This window comes from Pagrus pagrus (assembly GCF_965226575.1).
Source record: "Pagrus pagrus genome assembly, chromosome: 16".
NCBI lineage: Eukaryota > Metazoa > Chordata > Actinopteri > Spariformes > Sparidae > Pagrus > Pagrus pagrus.
The window spans coordinates 12,107,090-12,132,962 of NC_140200.1; the positions used below are offsets into that span (position 1 = coordinate 12,107,090).

General features: G+C 41.1%; 1 protein-coding gene across 8 annotated transcripts in view; it reads right to left on the reverse strand.

The window, feature by feature from the left end:
- Positions 1-8,091: 8,091 nt before the first annotated feature.
- The window catches only part of utrn (utrophin), a 193,823-nt gene continuing 176,041 nt past the window's right edge, over positions 8,092-25,873 (reverse strand). For 7 of the 8 annotated variants that reach the window (XM_084377235.1, XM_084377236.1, XM_084377238.1 and 4 more), the window contains 6 exons: positions 19,117-19,278; positions 17,321-17,558; positions 13,524-13,599; positions 13,169-13,252; positions 11,006-11,031; positions 8,092-9,479 (listed from right to left, as the gene is read on the reverse strand). In XM_084377235.1, coding sequence (XP_084233361.1) covers positions 9,471-9,479; positions 11,006-11,031; positions 13,169-13,252; positions 13,524-13,599; positions 17,321-17,558; positions 19,117-19,278 — 595 coding nt within the window. In that variant the 3' untranslated portion in view covers positions 8,092-9,470. The remainder of the gene's footprint in view (positions 9,480-11,005; positions 11,032-13,168; positions 13,253-13,523; positions 13,600-17,320; positions 17,559-19,116; positions 19,279-25,873) is intronic. The other variant, XM_084377239.1, reaches the window with a different exon arrangement.

Below are 25,873 nucleotides of genomic sequence, written 5' to 3' on the forward strand. Positions count from 1 at the left end.
TTAAAAAGCCCCAAGTCCACACCGATGGGAGCTCCTCTCTCCTGCAGAAAACACTGCTCCTGAAGTGTCTAAAATGGCTCGTTAGTAGTCCTGCCTTTAGTTCCGTGACTTTGTGACATCACACTACGTCAGGTCACACATCTGCATAATTTATGCATATATTCATGGTAGAATCAGAATCAGAATCAGAATTCCTTTATTTGTCCAGCAAATGGGGAAATTTCTTTGTCACAGCAGCCAAAGGACAGTATTACACTAAACAATAAAAAAAAGTAAAAAATAAACAATATAAAAAGAAGATAAGAAACAGAATTAACTCACATATTTACAATATGACATGGTATTTATAATATTAACAGTGTAAGTATAAACAGTTTGGTATTTTTATTTACAAATAATAAATAATAAATATGGGTATTAAAAAATTGTCCAGTTAATGCAAACCAAAATCTATGTGGATATGTGTAGAGTTTTTTTTATTGCACAGTGCACATGTGAGGTCTACTGGGAGCAGTGCTGGTTCCAGTGCTGGAAGTGAAGTGGAGGCTGGAAACATGACAGAGCCGACCGGAGACGAGGTGAGCAGTGCTGTCTCAGGCGTGTGTGAGCTGACCAATCACAGCAGACTGGGTAGTCGGGAGGGGGACCTTAAAGAGACAGGAGCTAAAACAGAGCATTTCAGACAGAGGGGGAATACAGAGCTGCAGCACTGGACAGTATGAGAAAGCTGATGTGTTTTTGAGCATTAAAGCATGTAAACCTACTCTAGTAGTAACCCAAATAAAAATGTATGAACATGAAAATAAGCATAATATGTCTCCTTTAAGATTATAAATGTATCTCTGAGTGTCATTTTAGAGAGAACACATTGCAAAATAATAACACAATCATCAATGGAGTTGGCAAACAACCTATACTAACAACGTTTTACCCTAAGGTTACATCTCTCACCTTATGTTTTATATACGCCTCATCATTTCACTCACAGCCATCTCTGGAGTGTGTACTCCAGGTCTGAAGTATGTGTGAGGTATGCACATTGTCACCGCACATTCTTTGTAAATAGCAGTTATTTGTGGAGAAAAGGCGTACACATGGTTTCTGTGCATACACGTTGCTCATACATCTGGCCCCAGGTTTCTTCCAGTGACTCATTTCCAACTCAAGCAATTCTGTCATAACTTGGTGGATACTTTGTTCAGTTTATTACTCTCATCAACATGCTGATGTTGTGTCAACTGGGCTCTGAGCACCATGGCCAGGAGCAATCTTTTAATAATTCAAGAGTGTTCCTCATTCACAATCTGCAAGATTCTGGCAAAATTATCAACCACATCCTGTCAGCCGCAGAGCTGCGGTGAACACAATGCACAACACAACACAACAAAGGTGCAGTTCATATTTCAGAGATCTTTCAGAAGCTCATCTACACCCATTACAAAATTCCCATCAAATTTCATTAGCACCTGTGTTTACAAGTGGCCTGATTGGGTCGTACTGGCGTGGTGGCAGCAGGGCTCTAAACATCGTGAGCAGGGATGTCAATGACCTGCCTGCAGCTAATGGTCCGTGCTGTAATGAAACTGGGAAGATGCTGACTGATTCCCTGCACACCTCCCACTGCTCTCATTTCAGACACACCGATTTCAGTTTGTCTCCCCTCATTAATCCTTGGCCCTGACCAGGCATCATGAATGAGCCTGTTACAAAGTGGTGTGGGACATATAGTCTTCGAAAAGCTTGTTACAGTAATCTCTTGGAGACAAGGTCAGGTGAAATACTGCAACAATATAAATGCATGTGTACAGGGCTTGTGTTTGTTTGTCTTATTCTCCACTTTCACAATGTAGTGTGACGTCCTTTTGCTTCTGGTGCCAACTCTACAGTATACATCTCTTGTTATCTCAGAGCCTTTTCATCCATAATGTAATTAAAATACATATTGTTATTGTTGTAATATACTGTTAATAGTTTATCGTTCATTTTTGTATTCATTTTTGCATTTTTGATCAATTCTCAGCTGTTTTTAACTAGCGTCGTTAGAACGTTAGCTAGCCTAGCTGGCTTACACAAAAGCTCTGCATATACACACAATAGTAGAACCAGTCACCTCTCCCAATCAGAGCCTTTTAGGAAGCCTGCTAGGCTAGCTGAAAGGCTAACCTCATTTGTTTAGTTTAGTTTAGTTTAGTTTATTTGTTTATGATGACATGGACAGTCTCCTTTAATAAACTTAACAGTAAAACGACCAGCTTTAGCCTTTACGGCTAATTTCCGGCTGCAGTCCCCAGTCAAACGAGTTGACAAGTTTCCGTGATTATGTAAATGCTCAAAAATGTAAATGATTAGCAACATACACAAAGCAAACTGTGAAAAGTGAAGTGTTTTAACTAAAGTACGGATGAAAAAGCACTGAGATAACTATAGACATATACTGTAGATTAGGCACAGGAACCAAAAGGACGTGCAGTTTGTAAAGCCGATACACCGTCACACTACGTTGACATTTCAGTGTAAAGAAGGATAAACGTTAGCAAACGAGTTGATGCTGTGCCTTTGTATTAAGGAGGCAGGCAACTGATAACGTAAGGATGAAATGACCCTCAAGGAAGTGGAAAATTAAAATAAGGATATAAACTCGAAATACGAAGTATAAGACGTTAAAGGAGGGATGAGTTACAGCAGAGGGTCACAACTTGAAAACCTCTGGAGATGCTCTGTGCCACACTCTTTATGAAGTACATAAAAGTGATATAAGAAAGTGAACTTGGAGTATCAGGTTACGCTCTCTCTCTATTTGCTAATTTTCAAGCCCACAGAAGAAAAATGCTGATACGGTCCAAAAGCCCAGAATAATTCCCTCAAGCATCCAAGATGAAAACCCCTAGGTCGATGCCCTGCCAGAAGAAGGTCCAGCGCAGTTTGCTACTTAAAATTAATTGTCAAAGAGAGAGCTAAATGGTGCTAATGCTAACCCATCATGTGCACTCAGCATATTCTGGAGATCTGAGGTGCACTGAGGACAATCAACTTTAGCTGTTAAGTACTGCGAGGGAACAGTTAAAGCTGGGGAGTTCATTAGGATACAGGTTTAACTCAAGTTTGTAAGAGCCAGAACATTTAGATGGAGGGGCCCTGTGTAAGCATAACAGAGGTTCAACTGCTGACAGAATAGCAATAATGAAAACAGAACTGGCTATTCTCTTGATCTGTTTTTTTCTCCCCTCTGGGTTGCTTGCCCTGTATTCATGCCTTGCTCTCTTTCCCAGTCTGCATCTCTCTGGGGTCCAGACTGTTATCCTGCACAGGTCCGTCGGTGTCCTGCCCCCCTCCACTCCTCAACATCTGTTCCCCGTCCTCGCCCTGTGCCAGGGGCAGCTACCCCGCCAAGACACCCATACGACCAGCTCTGTCGCTGCCTGCCAAGCATCTGATCAAAGGGGACAGCTGCCGAACGGAGCTGTATGCCAGCCAGCATTGCTGCATGAATGAGAAATGGGCTGAGGAAGGGGAAAAATAAACATCCAGCACCATCAGCACCACCAACCCATCCAGAAAAATGAGTTGGTCGGTGGACAGCAGAGGCGACACGGCCAAAGCCCGGAGGAATCGTCACAGTCTGTTTTTACCCACAGCAAAGAGAATTAGCGAATCACAGATGGGGATGCTCAGAGGAGTATAATGACAAGAGGACAAGGAAATGAGATATTGTCTGTTATTCTGTGAGAGGCTCATATACACAGGACAAGAAAGTGGTGCAGTTTTGCTCTGCATGTAGAGCAGAGTACTGACAAGGCCAGCATACAGGCAAGAGTGCCAATGAGGTCACCTGTACTAAAAAGGAGGCACCGGAGGCAACCGTGGAACGTGGCCCTAACAGGCACCCATGAGGTTACTTCCTCAGTTATGACTCATTCGTGCTGCACATGGAGTTGGTCTGATGTTAAATACCTCGCAGCAGTTCTGGATTGTTTAAAGCTTGGACTCAAAGGAAACCAGGGCCACTGCCGTCCTGCCAACTGGTCGGGATTTAATCTCAATGGAATTAAATCAAAATGAGCAGATCAGTGTCAGACACTGTGTTTCAACATGCAGACCTCTTATAAGCCTCCAAGCTGACTAAGCAAACATGATGCTAAATATTCAGCTGTCGATAACTCTCTCAAATATCAACATGTCTGTGTGCACCAGTGTCTCATTTACTGTTTTAGTGGGTTGAATAAAGGACAGATCTATTTATATCTGCAATAAAAGTGAATTTGGATAATGAATGTAAAAACTGCATAGAAGAAATTGAACTTAGTTTAGCATTTAAGACAGCTAACATTATCATTAAATGCAAAATGCATCAGAGGCTAATGGGAATGTCAAGAGTTTTTCAAGTAATTGATCCTATCCTATGTATTGGACAAACAGTGATGGCTGTAGAAGAAAAGTAAGGAGATTACAAAAGTTTAAAAATGATTTTTATGGGGATTTTAAATGTCTGTACGGTAATCCATCTCACAGTTGCTGGGATTTTCCATTCTGGACCAAAGCGGAAGACCAACTGGCAGATCAAACGCCCAAAGATCCAACAAATCAATATTGCCTGCCCCAGAGCCATGACAACAGTGTGGCTAAGACATGAATTAAGAAAATTAAACTGTAGCACAGAAGTGTAAGAGGAGCTCATAGACTTAAAAGAGCACCACCTCATAAGAAGTTAAAAAAATCAGGATGCTAATGTCACTGAGTTAGTAGCGTGCTATAACAAAATGCTACAGTGAACAAATACGCTATTAAATTAAACAACATACAAACACTGGACCACATTTTGATGCTGAGTTAAAGATTTGTACTGTAGCACTGTTTTAACACTTGAAGGCAGTACATCTGTATATTGCTAGCTAAGTCGAAGATTATAGTTGCATTGTGGGTAATGTAGGCGTGTGAACACACTTTAATGTGTTAAATTGGTGGAGTTACCCTTTAAATAGCAGATTCATTCATAGAAACAAGAGTCCCAGTTGTATCACTTGTTGTGACAAATGGTATTTAAATGCTAACTAGGTAAATAATCCTTTTGATGAATGAGAGGTGCAATATGAAAGAATTTTTGTTTAAAACATTTAAAAAAGGAACAAAAACCATAAACAGAATGTGAAGGAATAACAGTTTTGATGTTATATTATGATGATGCTTCCTTCCCCCAGTCCTGGTCCTGAAAACCTCTTCCTCTCAGCAGACCAAGCTCCTGTGCTAGCGGTGTAAAACAACACACCCCACTGCCCCAAGCTCCTAGTCAGGACCACAAGCTGCACTGCTAACTGAGCTAACTAGCTAATGGTAACAGTTAATGGTTACTCTGGTGATATGTTGCCCCCTATTTGTTTGGAGTATGAATTCAACAGGTGGCCAATTCTTGCATATTGCACCTTTAAAGCCTAAATAAATACCTTTTTTGTTAAATCTCAACGTTTAAACCAAAAAGAATGAGAAAAAGGGACATTTCAACATTAGCCTTGTCGGTGTGTTCGTTTGTTTGAGTGAAGACATACAACGACTCTCCGTTTAACTATTTATTTACAATTGTATCATTAAACAAGCATGATCATGGACCTTTCTCTGTCACACAAATCACAGTCAGCGGATTGCTGTTACTCTGTAACCCATCGCCCAGAAAAAGATGGATATATTCACATTACAATAACAGTTATATTTTTGCTGTTGAGGTGTTGTAACTTCTCATTGGTCAAAAAGGTGAGGAGGCCGTGGTTTAGACTTGGCTCTCCTGTCGTTGGTGCACAGGCTGGTCCCAGCCTCTTGGCAACACGATTCCTCCAATCCGTGAAGACATCGCCCTGTGGAAAGACCCTCCCTCTTCCTGTTCTCTTCCTGTCTCATCCTTTCGTTTGAGTTCCTCTAAGACACACTTTGCTATTCATTCCACAGACAGATACCGCTCACTACAAGGTCATCATGTGCAGGCAACTTTGTTACAGAGACAAAGGCAGCTGTGTTCTCTCTCTTATCCTGGCTTGTTTCTCCAATGTCTTAACCCTTCATAACATGGGGTCAATGCTTGTATCAATCTCATCAATCAACAGGATAAGTACAGCTCTATATGGGGACATCATTAAGTGAACATGTGGAGTAGCATATGACTGGTAGAGAAAAAAACTATTGTATCTCAACAGCCTAACTGGGTAACTCCATCTGCTGAGGAAGATGTGATTGAAACTGAATGGACCTTGTGGTGAGATGTCTTTTGTCTGCCTGTTTTTAAGTTCAGCAATGACGTTTCAGTCCCAATCAAAAAGAAGCTTCAGATGCACAGATGAACAGTCCATGACGACTTGAGCTGCACCTGCTGAGGATCTTTTTGTATGATTAAAGCTCCAGTCGCTAAATGTGCCTTGACTTATTCTCTCAACTTTTTGATTGAGGTTACAGCATACTGCTTCCCAAAGCCAAACATCACATTTTTTTCGCGTCAGCTAAGTTGTCTCATCATTCTTCATCCATTCAACAATTGGTGTGTAATGAGCATTAGAGCCACAGGAGGCTGCCGTGGCAGTGGGCCTTTAGTCTTGCTCTCTGATGAGGCTTGCAGGTTGCTGCTGATTAGAGCTCCCTCAAGGTTGAATCTTCCATGTCAGCAAGCGTCTGTCACTGCCAGGCCGCTTCAGGGCTGCACTGTTCCGCATCTGGGCGTGACCTTTGACCTCCATCAAAGAGCTTCACTTACATTGTCATCATATAATCATAGATGAGTTTTTGTTGAACTGCAGAATGCTAATCTTTGCTCAGTCTAGCAAGCAAGCACACTCCACCTCACTGGAGCTTGACAGTGTAATGCGCTAAGTCACAGAGAGCTGCGTCTGAGCAGGATTAAAATACTTTGGAAAGATTGCAATCTTCTTCCAAATAAGTTTCATATGAGCACATTAGATTGTTGTAGTAATTAAACCTGATCTGCCTTCCCAGGCACCCTAATTGTCCTATTAATATTAATAACAATACCAGTATGCTGCTTTTCTGTAATGGGATCCAGTAAAGGAATAAGTACCACTGCTCCCTTGTGTATGCTGGTTTGTTAACTTCTTCCCTTACAAACAAGCTGATTTCTGCAGAGCATTACAGAAGCGGGGAGTGGTGGACTAATTAAAGCACCTCAGGGAGCCCCGAGGATGTGAGCACGCCGTCTATAAGGAGTCAGAATATGTACAGTAGCCCCAGATCCAATTAGGGTGCACTACCACTTGGCTGCTGTTGCATTATTGAAGCGTGTTATGGAACGGCTGGACCATAGATGATAGGGTGTGCTATTAAGTCAAAAACTTGTCCAGCATGGGAAAGCTGCTTCTGTAATTTGTGTCCAATTTGCGCGGGTGACACAACAAAAAATGATGAGTGATGGCTGCTATGTGAGGAATCACTTGTCTTACACGACTATGACGTGCTTCTTTTATCATTTTGTGATGAATAAAGAATAAAAAGAGTACTGCAAGGTTAGGAGGGGGGAAGGAAATAGGCCGTCTGAGTTTGGTGTGGTCTAATAACTCCAGCATTAAGAGTACAGATCATTTCCTGTTGGGGACATAATTTAACCTGACAGGCTGCTGAAAATGAGCCGATTTTTAAACCATGAGCTGACTCGTGCGGTCAGACTTGATTTATAACCAGCAACGGCAGGGCCGAGCGAGCCTCCACCAAGGTAAATATCTTTAATCGAACATCACACAACCTTTAAAGAATAATCAGTGCGTGCAGCCACAAGTGAGTAATGCTGTTCAGATGAGGAGTGAAAGGCGAAGAGGCTAATTACCTTTCATCATTCAGTTGGAGTCCTTGGTTACAGCTCAGCATGCTCACCGCAAATATGTGATAATGATACCAGCTCTGACTGCATGATCAATTCCTTTGATAAATAACAACACTACAGCGCTGGCTGGATGTCTGTGATGAGTTTGTGTAAATGCAGGTCAAGTGCTGCATACAAAAAAACGTTAAGCAGTGGGATGAATTTCTGATTCATCTGTATCACCTTTAAATATTTACACCCACAAACAACCGTTACTGTAATGTAAAATAACAGCAGAGAGGATGCACACTTGTAGTAAAAATTTTATTTAGAATAAAACAACGTAGCCATATTACACGTAGTGTGGTCAATCTATTTTACATACCTCAGGAGAAGCGACACAGTTCTGCCATGGTACGGTTCATCATGATTGGAATCATTAAAATCATCACCAACATCATCATTAGTCTACAGTCAGAGGAGGTTATAGTAGTGTTGTTCAGTCTCACAAGTTTTACAGGATAGCATATAGCACGACAACACAACGCAGTGAGGGACCAGTGCTAGAAGGCCAGTGGAAAAACCAACAACAGATAAAGTAACACTCGCTTCAGCAGGCCACAGACCCATTGTGGTACAGTAATCGTAACATTTTTTTTTTACTTGGTATCTCCTCGTTGCAGTGTACACCAATACAGTAAGCTGAAGCTTAGAATGCTAAACCAGGCTGTTCTTGTTCTGTAAATGATCACTAAGTTTACAAACCACAAAGCAAAACTGTGTCTATGAGTCTGAGGTAGCAAGGCAATCATGGCTTTCCTCTGATTTCTGAACATATATCTTTAAAAAAAACTATTCTACATAATGACGGTGGGCCTCTTACAAACCCAAATTCAGAACAACTTTCGATTTAAATCTTTATGTTCCTAAACGTCTCTCTTTATACACAATCCCACTTTAATTCTGATCTCTGTCTTCCACACATGGAATGACACACTGTATAGGCACAGAAGGGGTAAAGTTTATATTAACAAATCTCAGTCGGCGCAAAGTGCGCCGACACATCAATGCTTTAAAGGGGAACTTGACATCGAGCATGCTACGAGATAGATCTTCAAAACAAAACAGACGCTTTGAGAAGTGACAGTCTGCGTCTTCAAACTGATCCTTTCAGCCACCGGATGTAATTACTCAGGAACTGTGCGTGCTCCTAAACGTAGAACAAAAAAATCTGTGGCTCTTCCACTGACAAACAACTACAACTGGGGGCTGGAGGGTACGAAGCAGTGGAATGACAAAATAATGTAACAGTTTGATTCCCAGTGAAGGCAAAACTGAACAAGAACAAAACACAAAAATCTCAAACCTCCCTCTGAAAAACAAAAAAAAAAGCATATTTTACTATACAAAGCCCCGTGTCCGTATACTCCTCAGCATATCTAAACAAATCACTGACAAATGTTGAACCAAGTTCAGGTACAATCTACAGTTCATAAAATGTACAGTTTGCATAGTACAAGACAAGGTGGTAAAAGTAGTTAAGTTGTCTGGTCCTGTGCGTCTTTGGGATTTTGGGTCAGGGAGATTGTTTGTTTGGGAATGGTCCTGTCTCTTCTCACTGCGCATGCACACTCACATGTGTGTGCGCACAAACACGCGCCGTCCCCTGTGGTGATCTCTGTCCTCACATCACCTGCAAGACAGAGAGCGCAAACATGAAATCATCACGTTGGATCGGACGACAAAAATTACCCTTTAAAACACTGCGGTGAGAGTCTGAGTTAAAGGATAAGTTCACATGAAAATTCACCTATCTGATGAAAACTCAGGTGAAGTTTCAAAGTCCACCAAACATTTCGGGGGCTTAACAGCAAAACAGCGTTAGAAATGTAAAAAACAACCAAAAATAAATGAACATAAAATGGCTCCATACTGCTTGTCTGGTGTAATCCAAGTCTCTGGAAGCCCCAAGATCCCAAATTGATTTGAAAAGATGTCATTTACGCCCTCAACGTGCAGTCGAGCTTGTGCATCCACTTCAGACAGCATGCTAACGCTATTAGCTTAGCAGCTAAAGTGGGGATTAAGGGTTAAAAAAGGAGTAACATATTTTCAAATCAGTTTTGGATCTTGTAGCTTCACTTTTTAAAAAGTCCCCATCTATTTCAGTTGTTAAGGTGAATGCTGCAACGCCGTTTTGCTGTGAAGCTACAGAAATTTTTGGTGGCCTTTGAAACTTCACCTGACTGAGTTTTCATTTTCGGGCCACTGTAAGTTAGTACTCTCAGTGCAGCAGGTACAGTAAAGCCACCTCATTGCTCTTCATCAAGACATCACCGGGTGGAAATATCTGAGATTCGAGCGAAGTAATCGGGTTTGAGAGCTGGTAAATGGACTGCGGTCCCTCAAGCCAGTTACAGTCCATTAGGAGCTCGGTGTGGAGGAAAGGGAGGAGGTTGGTGTGGATGATTCAGGGGAGATTTTACAAAGCATGGCCGTCTCCTTAGAAATGGAATTAGGCACTCAGACCCATTCGGTCATGCCTTCACGTGAAAACCAGCAGTAAGTGTTTGAAACTGTGCTTGCCAACCTTTTTAGAGCGTAATGATAAACTTGATCGAACTTAAATTAAATCTAGAGGTTTAAAATCCCAAAAGTGATTAGTTGATGTGCAGTGGTGATTACAGAGGAAGGCAGAAATCAAATGGGAAAGTGTGTTTCTAATTTCAAACAGCCAACACAAATAAGCAGTTTAACTGATGTGTGAAGGTATCAGCTGCGTGTGAAAAACAAGTCGAGCCGTTTAAAAAGACAGAGACAGAATGGGGAGAGAGACGAGAGCTGAAGGGCATCAGAGTGGGGTAAAAAATTACAGCAGGCAGAGGTCAGAGTGGCAACAGCTTTCACAGCACCTCTGTCCCAAAATGCACCTTGGCCTTGGACCGCGGGAACAAGATGAGCAGCTAATGGCGCTCCCCAGACATCCATTAGCCGTCTCTTTCTCACAGGCCACCAAATGTGGAGGGCTGAGGCAGGTGAAGGCTACATGGAGGGCTGTAATTACCTCTTTTGCTCTGCTCAAACTTCTCTCACCTTTGCCAGTTACTAAAATAGTGACCCGGAAAAACACATAAAAAAAGCAGAGAGGAAGAAAAACAGGCGCTGCAGATACACAAGACTGTTTTATAGAACTAAAAGTGCGGAAGAACCTCGCCTTACCTGTGGCCTTGAGGAGAGGCTCGAGGCTGTGGGAGACAAAGCAAAGAGACAGCAGAGTAGTTTAACACTTCAACTCCCCAGTTCATTTCTGTTTTTATAAGCCTACACTAAATTATCAGCCTCTGGGTCCCCTCCCACATATTCATGCACACGCTCGGCTCTGTGCTGTTCAGTCCCGGTGCCTCAGAGCTGTGCACTAACCAAATGCTAATAACGCTGGAGCGTCTGCCAGATTAGAATGGATTTTTAACTAAAGCCCTCATAGGAAAAAAAATTTCGAATGCAATTTGAAGTCGGTGAGCTTTGACTCGCTACTCGAACATTTTTATTTATTTTTCTATGTGATTAATATCCCCAGAGGTGGATAGTCTTTCAAATTCTGCTATAAAGTGTAATGAGGGTCTAACGTTTTTCCCGATCGTATCAAACACCAAATTTAAATGATAATCAAAACAAACCCAAAGGCTGTATTTAAAATATACGTGTTTGAGAAAGCATTTCATCTGAATCAAAAACCAAAGTCTCAATCCAGAGGAGCCTGTATGTGCTACACAAACAATGATTACACTGAAATAGCACATTCTATGTACCATTCTTCATTGAAATACAATACAAGACCCTTTGAAATCATGACTTCCGACAAGTGCACAGCTGCTCGAGCTGCAATCGTTTATACATGACACCTCACTGCGCCCACACACAAACAAACAAAGCCAAACGACAGTTTGAGGTACAAATGACAAAGACTGATGCAGAGCAGGAGTGTGTGAGGTCGTGACAGAGAAAGATGAAGGCAGAGGGATCAACAAAAGCAGCTGGAGGAGGTAAAGGAGACGATTTGAAGGTGGTTGAAGAGTCAAGTTGAAATTGTAGATGATGTGTAATGTATCAGGAAAGTACCACAGTCTCTCCCCTGCCTCGACTTTCTGTTTCTATATCATTCATTGTTGCTACGTGATACGGCCTCAGCATGGTGAACCTCGTAGAAGGTCATGGATTTAAACAAGAAAAACTGAAGTATGAGCTGAAGGTGTCAAAGACAAAAATAATATCTGTAAAATGATCTATCTGGATGAGAGTGGGGATTCTGATGAAAATGTGTATTTTCAAGATTTTCCTGTCATACATCCGCAAATTTAGTAGATGCAAGATGCAACTTGAATGTGTGACTGATTTAATGAGCCTTGTCATGAGGTCTGTAACAGCTTCAAATGTTTACCTGATGGTATACAAGTCAGGACTATCTAAAAGTTTGCAAAGAACACTATGCTTGTGTCTTCTCTGCATGCCTCCTGATTTAAGGAGGAAGATTTGTTAAAAAATATTGTGATAAATAGCTTAAACCAAGAAATGTTCATTAACAAATGAAAACAGTTAAATGTTGCTTTCTACAGTAGATGTGGTGTTGGCATTGTTCAGCTGACATGGTGTTTAGGTTATGGATGTCATGCATATGTATGTCCTTAACTTGGTTGTTCAGTTATCGTGCATATTATACTCTAGTGTGTGTTTATAAATATATAAATAAATTCGAAACTGTTATGCTGAGTATTTTCGGATTGTCGACTCTGTAGTAGTTAAGGCTATGCCCTTTTAATGCGCTGTTATGCAATTCTTTCCCGCCATATTTATCTACTCTGACCTCATTCTGATCCACACATTTTTAATAACCGTCTCTTCATCCGAGCCCTTATTTCCCACCACTGTTCAATATAAAGTGACAGCCTTGTTGCAACTTTAAACAGCCAGTTGGTTAATTGCCTCGTATACGATTGCAAACTGACTCTTGTTGGGTTTTAGACCATTCTACCAATGGTCTAAAAAAACCCAAAAGTTTCAAAGGCATATGAAGGTGTCATGTTGAATTTAAGGAAAACTGGTTGAGAAATATTGTGACATCTACATTATTTCTTACTTTTAATAGACCAAATGATTAATCGAGATGAAAAATCTGCAGAGGAGGGTGCAAACTTGCCTAATTCACACATTTTGAACACCACACATGAATTTTCCCTGTAAGGGGATGAAGTATGAACAGTTAAACGGAGTGACATGCACAATTTTTCTGCTGACCGGCGTCCTTGTGGTGAAACACAAATCTGCCTTCAGAGACTGGGAAGACATGGTGGGAGAGAGGAGGAGGAGGAGGAGGAGGAAACTTACGACTGCATGCAGGAAAGGAGTTGTTAATCTGCTCCATTACATCTGCCAGGTCAGAGCTGCTGTTGTGGGAGTCCAGCAGCTCATCTGAACGAACACACACACATATGCACACACAGGTTGAATTTCAGGGAACACAGATACACTTTGAAATGGCACCACAGAGAGCAACAAGTTTCCATTTGCAGAGAAACAGTGTGAGATCTTTTCTGTGTCGTGAGCAATGTTCAAACTCTGTGTACCTGCTAAATGCAGCACAAAGTGGCTTCTGCCCCAGTGATTGAAATCCAAGGACTGTACACCAAGACCAAGTGTTTGTGTCTGAGTATGCAAGTCTTCCTGAGCTTGAGTGTCTCACCTGAGTTTTCAGTAAGTGGCCCTCGATCTGGCACGGTGGGAGAGGACACTCCGTTTACCCTCGAGTCCACCTCCGGCTGAGAGACGGACAGACGGAGAGTGAGAGAGAAGAAAGCAAAAAAAAAAAAAGCAAACTCCATTATTATAACATAATTATTCCGCTTGGCATACGCTTGACAACTTCACAATTAGCCGTGCTTCACAGCGGCAGGCGGCGACAAGGGAATACCAGAGGGCGGCACGATGAGGATGATGTTATGTGTGCAGAGACGTCTCTCACAAATGCTCTCTGCCGATGTCCCGACTCGAGTTTGACATGCTACGGTATCAATCACATTCAAAGACCTCAAAAGACATTTGCATAGTTAGATTTTCTGACTAATTGTCGCATAGACAGAGAGTGCAACAGTAGAAATTCCATGACTGCCAACACAAAATATTGAAATTAAAGCTATGAAAGGCTGCCAAAACATACAGAGGATTTTCCTGTGTCCATAAACATACACTACACATAAAGGCAGGAGACGTGTATTTGTCTTGCCTTCCTATCCACTGAGCTGAGGTGTTGTGACAGACATTAATGCAGCCGCCGCAGGTGCTGAAGAAGCAGACAGTGAATGCAGATGACCTACATTAATCCAGCAATGTTTACATCCACTATGTTTTTGACAGGGACCCGTCTGTAACAGATTGCTTAACTGTTGTTCCGGTTCGTACTGCTATCGGCTGTTGTCTGCACTATGACTCGGCCTCAGGAAAAATTGTTGTGCCCCAAGACGTCCTGAAATCCGCAGATAGCGATAATCTGTAATTTCATTTTTTATTGCCTAAATAAATAAAAGTAAAAACACAGGTATTCAGTTCACAGGCTGATAAGAAAAGTCTGTTGTCAAAGCAGTAAAAAGAGAAGATTGACAGAAAATAGCCCAGATGCTCCAAAAAACCTAACAAAATAGTTTCTTAATAAATCAATTAGAGATTAATTGGTGAAACTGGTGAAAACATGCTCTGGCCCCTACATGCTGTCAGGCCACAATTACAGCATCCCACGTTCCCTTTAGCTTCTCAACGGCGAGAAATCAAATCAATGTTTCCTCCCTCGTCACCCCTCTTCTTCTCCCTCTACTTCATCTCCTCGTGCCCACGGCGCCAGTAAAGGCTAACATGTTGGAAATGTCTCTGGAGCACAGCCAGTGTCTCGAGGCTCGTCTGAGAATAGCTAGGGTCAGGGCTTTGGTCAGCCTGCAGGAGTGTGAATTTAATGCGTGCCATCGAGCTAGCTGGGTTTATTATTCCACAGCTTGGCAGTAACGCTGACGCTTGATGGAAAGACATGTTGACACAACGTCAGGACTCCGGGGACTAAAATGGCAGAAAACAGATGTTCTTATTTAGCATAGGGATGGTTGTGTGTGCGCAGGTAGTTGTGCATGCGATTAGGTCTGCATTTCTTTTGTCTCTCAGAATCAGCATCAATCAGTTCACAAAAAACAAAAAACCCACAGGAGGGAAACAGTGCTGAGACACAGCACGAGAAAGTTGACAGATCACGACAAACAACTCCATAATGAAAGAAGAAGTTCTACATTATGTTGCCTTAAATAATTTGACTTCATGTTAATTTGGTAACACTTTATACATTAAGGTACACATACCACTTCCTTGTTGCTTAGTAGCATACATATTAATAGTGTAATGGCTCGTTATAAGTTATTATAAAGCACTAATTAAAGGTGCAATATGTAAGAATTGGCCACCTGCTAAATTCATGCTCAAAAGAAATAGGGGGCAGTATATCACCTGAGTTACTGACTGCTAAAGCCGCAGGAATGTTACACCAAAACAGGCTGTTGCTAGCTGGTTAGCATACTAACTTCAGTAGATATATCTGTAACGCAATATATAGACATCATAATGTCAGATCTGTTGTTTTCACATTCTGTTGATAATCTTGTTAATTTTTGAATGATTTCAACCAAAATTCTTACATATTGCACCTATAATACCTTGCATATGCATGAGCATATTCTAGTACTCAGCCATTAACTTAAAGAGTTTTCTCTCAATAACCTCCTGATGACGGCTTAATTATAGTAAGTAAGCAGGTTGCTGTACATGAATTATGATCTTAATATGCCTTGCATTGGCATTATATGGTGGTACTACCACAAGAATGGTCATTCTCCCTTAACAACATTAAAAACTGGTGCGTAACAAAACACACAACTACAGTTAATAGTGTCCAAATGACTTTAACTTCTAACTCAATGTAAGTTCCCCTTTCTAAAGTGAGATCTGGCTCATAACTTATTCACTAGTAGTTTGATTTGAGGAACAGATTAAGGCATTAAGAAGTGCTTTATAATGACTGAATGTGTACTGTGATGTAAAGTGGTAATTTTTTATTTGACAGTTACAGCTTCTATTTACTTTTTAGATTAGATTAGCTATAACAATAACACAGTGCTTTAATGTTAAGCCGCATTAGTACTTTTACTTTGTAAGATTGAAGATTTTTAGATTGCATTTTGTATACCAGTCAGCTTGTTAACTACTTCATCTTACTGTCTAAAAATGGAAAATCTTGAATATGATGAAGCATGGGTGCACACAAAACTTGATTTCTGTCAGAATCTTAATCTTCATCCATTAAAAATCTGCCGAGTCACGTCAGCTGCCTTCCCCCGGCCGTATTTGTTGTGAGTTATTACAGTGCTTCCAGCTCCACAGCTTCCAGAGAGCCAATACCTGCCCGTGTGTTTGCTCAGTCTTGATTTGTCGGGATTGCTGTTTGTTTGGCTTGAGGGTTTTGTGCATTTCTCACTTGGCACAAACAATCCAACCTCGGTGAGCAATTAGGCCAGGCATAAACAAATCTGGAAGTTATTGATAGAGGGACTGGAGACGAACGCTGGACTCCTGGATGGAATGGTAATGATGTGATTAGGACGTAATCTGAGCATTGATGAGCAGGTTCTGTTTCTCAAAGGCACAAAAAAAAGGGAGGACGAAAACCGAATGGTTTCGCACGTTTCAATCCAGACACTGTGGATGTCTATGTGGGGGGTTGATAGACGCACAAGTACATATTTATGTTGATGATTTATTTGAATGACTTTGGATGACTCTTTAATTTATTGAAAGCATTCTGTCGCACTTTTTAAATGACTTTTTTTATTTTACGAGTTGCGCTGAAACAGCCTGGCCAGCTGTTGTGTGTGAGCTGGTCCGTGAACTGTGATTATTGCCCTGCTGCTATCAAAAAACAAGCCTAATGAGCTAAAAGAAAAGGCAACTTATGGGAGGAAATAAACTTCAAGTCACAGTTGTGTATGGGCTGTGCTCAAAAGGCTGTGAAAATCAGAATTCCTCTGCAAGAAATTTATTAAGGGTCATACCAACTGCTTTTTGTTAAGCTCACAAATGCTTCCAGCTGGTCTTCATTTCATGTAATTGTGATTAAGCTACTTCAGGTTTGAAGTCTTTTTCCATTAGTAGACAACTTAGAACATCTATGTTCTTTTCTGTCCGCTGCGCACCAAAACTACAGCCATTCTTTCTGCAAATGGCCTCTTCAAAGCGACATAATGAATCTATTTCAAACAAGTCCATTTTGCAGTTGGCAGAGAAAAGGTTTGCAACAACAAGAGACAAAAACGCTGAGTCCTTTTTTTCTGAGAGATGACTATTTTTGTAAAGTATGAGTCTATGAATATATTTCTCCGTCTCTGCTCAGACATAACCCGTGGCATCTTGGGATAAAGCAAGCCCAACAAACAGGTGAAAGTGATGTGTCACCTGGTGCAGTAGTTGTCGGAGGCGGTGGAGCTGAGACTCCAGCTGTTTGTTGTGTTCCTCCAAGATGTGCATGCGGGCCTCTAGCCGGCCCTTGTGTTGTCGAAGCAGCTTGGCCTCGGCTAAGAGATCGGCTTCGTCAGGGTGGCCGAAAGATCCCTCCGACTCCCAGGGGCCTCCAGCAGGGGCCCCTCGCTGGCCATGCTGCTCCCTTAGCTGCTCGTACTCCCTCTGCAGGGTCCTGGGAAACAAGGGTAGTATTTAGATCATTAACTGAAGTAAAATTAGCAATACAGAAGCAAAAATACTTGTAAAAATTACAAGTTAAAGTCCTGTAAAGTAAAGTAAGGCAGTATTATCAGCTATGACTGAACTTTTATTCTATGGTAAACTGTTACTTTAAGTAAAGTAATTGAGTAAATGTACTTAAGTTACTTTACAACACTGCTAACATCTATCTATACCCAACATCATTAGTCATTTTATTTGTGTTTATGTACAATTATGCATGTGACAGGCAGGTGACAGGTGAATTGCAGATGCTTCCATTCAGGGAACTAGGGGTCACTGTATGGTTGAGAAAATGATGTGGATAATTTCCTATGGCCTTCACAGTCCTTAACTCTTAACCCAACTGATTACTTCTGGGAGAATACAGTAATCATAACACCGAATGAAGAGGTACATGTATCCTTCTGGAAGAATGGTGTTTATCTCTCCTATAGAGTCTCAAGGTCAAGGTAGAAGTTATTTGTGAAGAGGGGCATGTACATTTATGTTCCTACTTGCAGTATTTACGTGCAAATGCTTCTGTTAGTGTATGCACAATATCTGTGCATGTATTTGTTTTCTGAACATTATCTAATGGATTTGTGTATACACAGCAAACCCGTATATGTATCTTATATTATTTTCTATTTTACATACTATTTAAGGGTCCTGTTATTGTGTTATTTTAATTCCGTCAATTTACATTATTGTAGCCATTAGAGAGTGTTGTACCCCTCTGAGCCTTGCATAAATAGATCAGAGGACTTGTGCTTCAACTACTAATCCTAGAGTAGGTGTGTTTTTGTTATATAATTACTGCAAACAAACAAATACGGTCCAATATGATTGTTATTATCTCAGAAGGACTCAACAGAGCATTCAAAAGCTACTTCTTAACCCCCACAGCGGGGTGCCACAGAAAGATACCACAGTCATGTTTACCCCTGCTTTCTCTCAGTCAAATCCTATTTGAAGTAGATAGACAAATATAAAGGCTCCCCCCCACCACCTCCACCACCACCAAATCTCTCACCTCACCCCCTCCTCACCCACTCTCTCTATCGGTGCAGAACCATAAGCTGCCGTGCTTTACTTAAGTTGGCATTTATGAGCCTTGCAGTAAAGCTCTCTCTCTCCTCCTTGCTCTCCTGCAGTGCCTGCGTGTAATCAGTGTTAAATCACTCCAGTCGGGCTTCTGGCTGTGCAAAAGCACCTATATAACAATAGATTGTACAGTGACTCTGTTTCTAAGCCATCTCCATTTACTAATCAAACCGGGGAAGGACTTGGCGTGTGAGACGGACTGGAGGGGTACGGGAAGTGTGTGCACGTACTGATGTGTGGCAATGAGCATGTGAACTCAAATGACACCAAGCAGCTGTGAGTGAATACAGTATAAAAGGGACTAACAGAAGAAGAAGATGTACAGACACATTTGATTTTGACCGAGGTAAAATCTCAACCAAGTAATATTTCCCCAACGTCTTTGGTCTTCACCATCTCCTTAATGGATATTTTTAAAGCCTCACCTCTGCTCCTCCTCCAGACGAGCTATGATCCGCTCCAGCTCGCCTCGTTCCTCCCTCTCAACGGCCTGTAGGATCTGGGCAGGACTCTGGGGCTGACTGCAGGGGGAGCCCTCCCCTCCCAGCGTCTGACAGTACTGCAGGATCAGGGCATGCTCGTCGTCCCTGTGGGGAGGGGTGAGAGTGCAGAGTCGTGTGATGAGAGAGGAGCCCAAACATTTTGTCCCTGTTAGTCAGTTCAAATCGGTTTCTGTTCAGTTAGTGGGGAGGACTTTGTTCAGCATTTCATTGATTTTCAACACAAAGAACGTTTTGAAGAATTATGGTAATTAGAAAATCATTACATTTGGAAATAGCTTTGAAAGGTTGCTTGGAAATTGTGATTTATCACAGCAATGCTCTAAAAATGCAGGGAGCAGGAACTACTGAACATGTGACATTGAACAAAAAAATACTTTAGGGAGCAAACGGCACAACAGAAAGAATGTTTGTTATGGCTTCAATGTATGCTTGATTTAGAAACTACATAACTGCTTAGGAAACCAGGACCTACAGTAAAAAAACAAAATGCATATAGTATAAAAACAGTATCTATTCAAATGTGTTCTCTCACAATTTTTGATGATCTTCTTGCCTCGCTTGTTTCTGATTAGTTACAGTCCATAGTTGTAAGGATTAACCTTAAGGATTAAGTCCTGCTAGTTTCGGTCCATCTTCTACTATTAACAGTTTACTGAAAATCAAACATTTAACGATCTTTAATTTAGTGCATTTAATTTTGATTCAAAGGCAGCTTAAAACGATAAATACTCCACTTACTGTTTCTCTGATAAGCTAGTTACCTTTTACACGAGTCATTAGTTCTGTGTCATAACAAAGTAAATTACCAAACATTGTTTAATCAAAACTGATATTTCTCAGTTACAGATTACAGCGAGGGAAAATGCTGTGAGCACACTTGCTTTTAGTTTAGTCCTGTTGTAGCAGTAGCTGGTCAGTTTGTCTATTTGTCTTTGGCTTTATAGGGCAGGGTAGATCTGTTCATTTAAACAGAGCTGGAGATGAAGTGCAATCATGTCACCTTCACCAACTACGGGCAAGGTTGGCACAGTGTCATGAAACTGCTAAAATTCCTGAACCGATGTAACTACAGCGTTTCATTTCCTTTTTTGTGAACCAATGTCAGTGGACGGCAAAGGCCAGAAAAACAAATAAAAAGTGCAGTTTCCAAGCACCAAATCTAAACAAAGATTGTGGTAGCTGCCATGATATATAAGATTTTCAGCTATTGTAGGCCTGCTACGCTGTAAGCCCCACAATCCCCGGTGGAACACAGATGTGTCAATCTCTACTATCTGATAACTGGAATAAGGGGGGCTGTGAGGAGATGGAGGGAGCAGAGAAGAGAAGGAGCCTGACAACACTGATGGAAAGATATAGCGGGAGGGAAAGAGAAATGGCTGCTGCTGTCTGCTGTTGTGTATCCGTATGTGTGTGTATGTGTCCATCTCTTTATGTGCTATCTGAGAGATCTGAAAGGTGGTGACAGGTCTTGCCAAAGCCCAGCTGTCACCTTCCTTCTGAAACACAACCAGAGCCTTGAAGACTAAAACCTGACAACCACACACGTACCAAAAAAAAAAGAAAGAAAGAAAGAAAGAAAGAAAAAGATGGCAGACTGTTATTTAAAAGTCCTTTCCATTGCTAAAGTGACTGTCATTTCCAGAGCCAGTTTGACAGCTTGAAATGGAGTTTGGCTGAGAAAGTTAAGTGGCATGGTGGCTCCATGTGTGGCTTTCTCTCCACTACTGACTCTATTTTAGTATTTTTTTTTCAGCCTGTCGAAATATCCAGCAGTGCTGAGGCTGTCATTCTTTGACGTTAATATCCTGTTGTTATGAAACTTTAAGAAAAATACATACACACAGAACATTTAACTCACAATGGCAATTGCTGAGATCTGGGAACATGGTTACATGGTTACAACAGAGTTCAGCTGCAACACAGGCATGCAGGCAATCAAACTGGTTGTAAACAAACCAACAATTTGGACAGATTATTAAAACTGTAATGTTATTACTAATCCATCATTGCGATAGAAATAAACGTTTGGTGACCAAAAGTGCAAAAAATTCCAAAAAGTCCCTCAATTGATAGTATTATCATCTATCTAAAAAGGGGCATTAATCATTAAATAAATCACAAGGCAGGTAATTTAGTCTAGGTAGGTGTAACATTCTGTTTTTATTTATGTTTTACACAGCATGCCAGCCTTTTAGGAATCAGGTTTGTAATAGCAACAACAGAGCAACAGAATACTTCACTGACCTCTATGAGCTGAAAACGGTGCTATGCTTTAAGCCACACCTCTATCAGTGATATCCAGGCAGGTACTCTTGGCACCTTTTAAAGAATACGGTGACTTGCTATTAACCTGATTCACAAGCTCTTATCAGGGCCGGACCATAACTGAGTGCATAATTCCTGGCTGTAATGAGTAAGTTAATCAAATAGGCTCTGGAGAGCGCGCTGGCAAACCGAAACCCCTCACTTTTACACAGCGTACCCTTGAATTTCCCCACAGGAGTCATTCAATGACATACAGAAAATATTCAGAATGCCATTATCACCACATGCATTATAAGAGAGGTTGCGAATAGGAAGCTTTCTCTTTCTCCGAGATGACATGAATTATACTTTTTCATGACCGAGGGCCGGGTGAGCGCAAGTTAATGAAAGGTACACAGAATAAGGCTCTCACCTCCTTTTACATAAAAGGAACTATATTCCGAGGCAGCAGGCTTCCAAGAAAAGGGGGTTTTATAATTCATCAACCTGAGCTCTTTGTGTGATTTGAAGCACAAGTTTTAAGCATTCTTGTCTTTTAGATAGGACCTGCGTCATGTTCAACCTTTTTATATATAACTGCTTAAAATGTGGGGTCACTAAAATAATTTCATGTTTTCCATGCAAACTCACACTTTTACTCATCAAATTAATTATGACATGAATAGAAAAAACAGTCAAGAATTTAACAAGGTCACAAGTAATGATTTTTATTTTAAATAATGATTTTTGACTTTCCTTGCATCAAAGAATCCTGTGCCTACTCTGCCTAGAAGGCCAGCATCCTAGGGTCGCCCTCTTCACTGTTGATGTTGAGACTGGTCTTGTTGGTACCATTTAATGAAGCTTCCAGTTGAGGACGTGGGAGTCACCTGTTTCTCAAACTAGAGACTCTGATGTACCTGCCTTCCTGCTCAGTTTTGCACAGGGGCCTCCAGCTTCTCTTTCTAGTCTGGTTAAAGCCGGTTTCCGCTTTTCTTTGAAAGGAGTAGTACTTTTTGGCATTTCTTCTCACATGAAGAAATTTCTCAGAACAATCACAGTCTGACGAGTGTCAGCATAAAGTTATTTTTCTTTCTTTTTTTTCTGGTCATTCTGAGACTATGATGAAACCCACAAATGCTGATGCTCCAGATACTCAACTTGCCTAAGGAAGGCCAATTTTATTGCTTCTGTAATCAGCACAACAGCTTTGAGCTACGCTAACATAATTGGATTTTCTAATGACAAATTAGCCTTTTAACATGATAAACTTGGATTAGCTAACATAATGTGCCATTGGAACACAAGAATGATGGTTGCTTAAAATGGGCCTCTGTATGCCACTGCAGATATTCCATTACAAATCAGCAGTTTCCAGCAATAATTGTCAGTTCCCACATTTACAACGTCTGAACTGTTTTTATGATCAATGTAATGTTATTTTCATTGAAAAAAAATGTGCTTTTTGTTCAACAGTGTGGAAATTTCTCCCCAAACAGTTGAGCTGGAGTCTATATTCTGCTAAAAGGAAAGACGCCAATGATAAAGTACAAATGAAATAACTTTATAAACAATACGTTTCTGATCAATAGGTTTTGAACCTTTGTGCACTCTCAATTCCTTACTTTTCCTTTTTTTTTTTTTTTTTTAACATAAAACTAACTTTTACAGACTTTTTGAAAACTCTTGCAGTTTTCATCATATGCATGCACATAGGAATGCGGTTATTCATCAATTTCACTCTTACATGGAAAACTGAATTTATGCTGAAACTGCTGGAACTTACTGATAAATGACATAAAAAAACAAAAAGTTGGCAGAGACACAAAGTTGAATCTCACACTGCCACTGCTGCAACACGCAGCAATATACCAAACACACACGTTTCTCTTTGAAACATGGGTATGCTGTGACACGGGAGACAAGGATGATGAAGAACGGCTTAGTTCCCGCAGACAAACTTGGAAATTGGTGACATTGTTGTCTGCTGGGGTTGGGAAACAAGGGTCCAGCACAAACTGAGTGACCAATTAGGCAGGTCCCTGGCAACAGGAAGCTGAAACAGGACATAATGGCTGGCAGGGGGAGCTGGGAGGACAGCAGGAGGGGGCTCATTACGTTTGGAAATGGGGACCACAGGGAGCAGAACTGGCTCACAAACCACCTGCTCTGCAACACTGGGAGAAAGAGGAAGTACAGTGAAAGGACTGGAGGCTCAGACAGTGTGGTGCTGGCTGAAGAGGAGGGGGCACAAAGAAGAAAGAGATTATAGAGGAAGAGTGCATGAGTGTGGGAAGAAGAAGAATTAAATGTGAATAATGGCGATGAGTGTCGAGGCCATTAACTGCAGTGCAACGTGAATACAAGTTAGCGAGGGTGATCGAGGACACAGCTGAGGGGACTTTTACAGTCTTTACCCAACAACAATAGTCTGCGGGCCTGATGCCTGGCTAACATATCACAAAGCAAGCAGCTCCTCTCAAGCTGAATGGTGCTATCAGCTGCCTGGACTGGGCTCAGAGAGAAACAATGAGCGATAAGGATGGAGGGAAACAGGAGAAAGATGAACAAGGAAATCAGGAATAAAAGAATGAAGAGGATAAAAAATGGTCCCCCTGGTGAGATGTTAAAAACCTCATGTTCTGTGGGACTTCCACATTTGGGGACTGATAGCAGGAAAGTCCAGCAACTTCACTTTCTGGAAGTGTATTGGTTATTATACAGGACTTCAAAAAAAGTATTTCAGTGTTTACCTCTGTGCTTAGTGTTTAATCTGAAGGTTGCCTGAGCCCAAAGGTAAAACATGATTAGACTACAACTTCAAAATGATGAAAGGAGGAGCAGAGAAAGAGGAGAGGACTGGGTTTGATGAAAGGAGGTTTAATAAGAAAATGAAATTAGTGAAATTAAAATGGAAGAGAATAAAGGCTAAAATATCAAAAGACAAGAAAAAGGGACAGCACTCGGGGAGAGACTGGAAAGCAGGAGATAACTAAACAAAAAAAGCTGAGGCGAAAAAAGGGAGTCTCACTCCTCTGTGACGTACCGAGGCATCGATGACAACATTGTGCTTTGGCCGCAGGTTAGACCAAACAGGCAACACCGACTTCCTAATTAAGGACTCCCTTTTAGATAACAGCAATACAGGACAAACATGAACTGAAGCCACATGCTCACACGCATACACACACTTATCTCTAGAGCTCCTTCTCACACACATACCAATTATTGATATCACTGCACAGCTGGCAGCAAGTCCAAATCAGTGTTTGCAGGCTTTGAACGATCAGAAAACACAAGCCAAAAGCCAAACATGCATGTAATTGGCAAACGCAGTCATCCATGTTACGCTATGCATGTTGTCATAAGCTCAAACGCTGCCAAGAAGGCACCTTGCGCTATCCCGTCAAGCTTAGGGATAACTTCTGTGAGTGTATTTGTGTGTCTCCTCACAAACAACCAGATGGTGTGGTGTGATAGACAAAGAGGCTTGGGTGAAATCAGCAGTAGGCAGAAAAGAATAAATCTTACAAAAAGAGAGGAAAGACAACCAGCCACTCGGAAACAAATGCATTCAAAGGGAAGAGGAAGGAGAGTTAATTCACAGCTGAACAGCTTCTTCTTGTGAGAGGAAATATGGCTGAGTGGGCTGTTAAACTGTAGTGTATCTATGAAGCACAATACTACTGTATTTACGAAGGATTTCAAAGTTTCCTTCTCCTTTAAAGTAGGGCTCGATGGACACATGGGCGTTTAAAAACAGCTACTGGCTGATTCTGGCATTTTTAAAACATACTTCATTCACAACTAATGCGAATGACATTTCATTGCAGTGCAGTAACATTTAAGTGACTATTATCCCATTCATGACTTGCATAAAAAAAAAGTATTTTGAGGAAATTAAGCTTGCTGTAGTGATGACTTTTTCCACAAGTACCAAATTTCATCACAAAGATCTCAACTTTATTCAGCTCTTAGTCAAAAGTAAGAGCCGATACCTGGGGAAATCCATTCACATAGAGTGATTATCCTCCACAAAACCACTAATAACAGCAATAACAACCTACAACAGCAGAGAAAGTGGAAGCTGTTGATTTCTCTTCCTAATTAGTGGTATTGTTCAGCCTGCAGTAAATAAAAGTTCATTTACAATCCCCCTTGAGGGTTTGGTTATTCATTCAACGTAGAAAAATATTGGCTTTGCATTGCAAAAAATGCACATTTTATCAAACAATGATGATTTTTTGCTTGAAATGTAAAGCAGTACGCACACAGATGCTATATTGTCCTCCATGCTGATAAGTACAAAGCCATTCTTCAAAGATGTGTACCGGAAAACGCACTTATTCTAGTATCGTTTATGAATTTATTTAAATTTGCGCTTTCTTCTAAGGTTTGTGCATCGTCGTAGCTACACTGTGGCTGTTGTTGT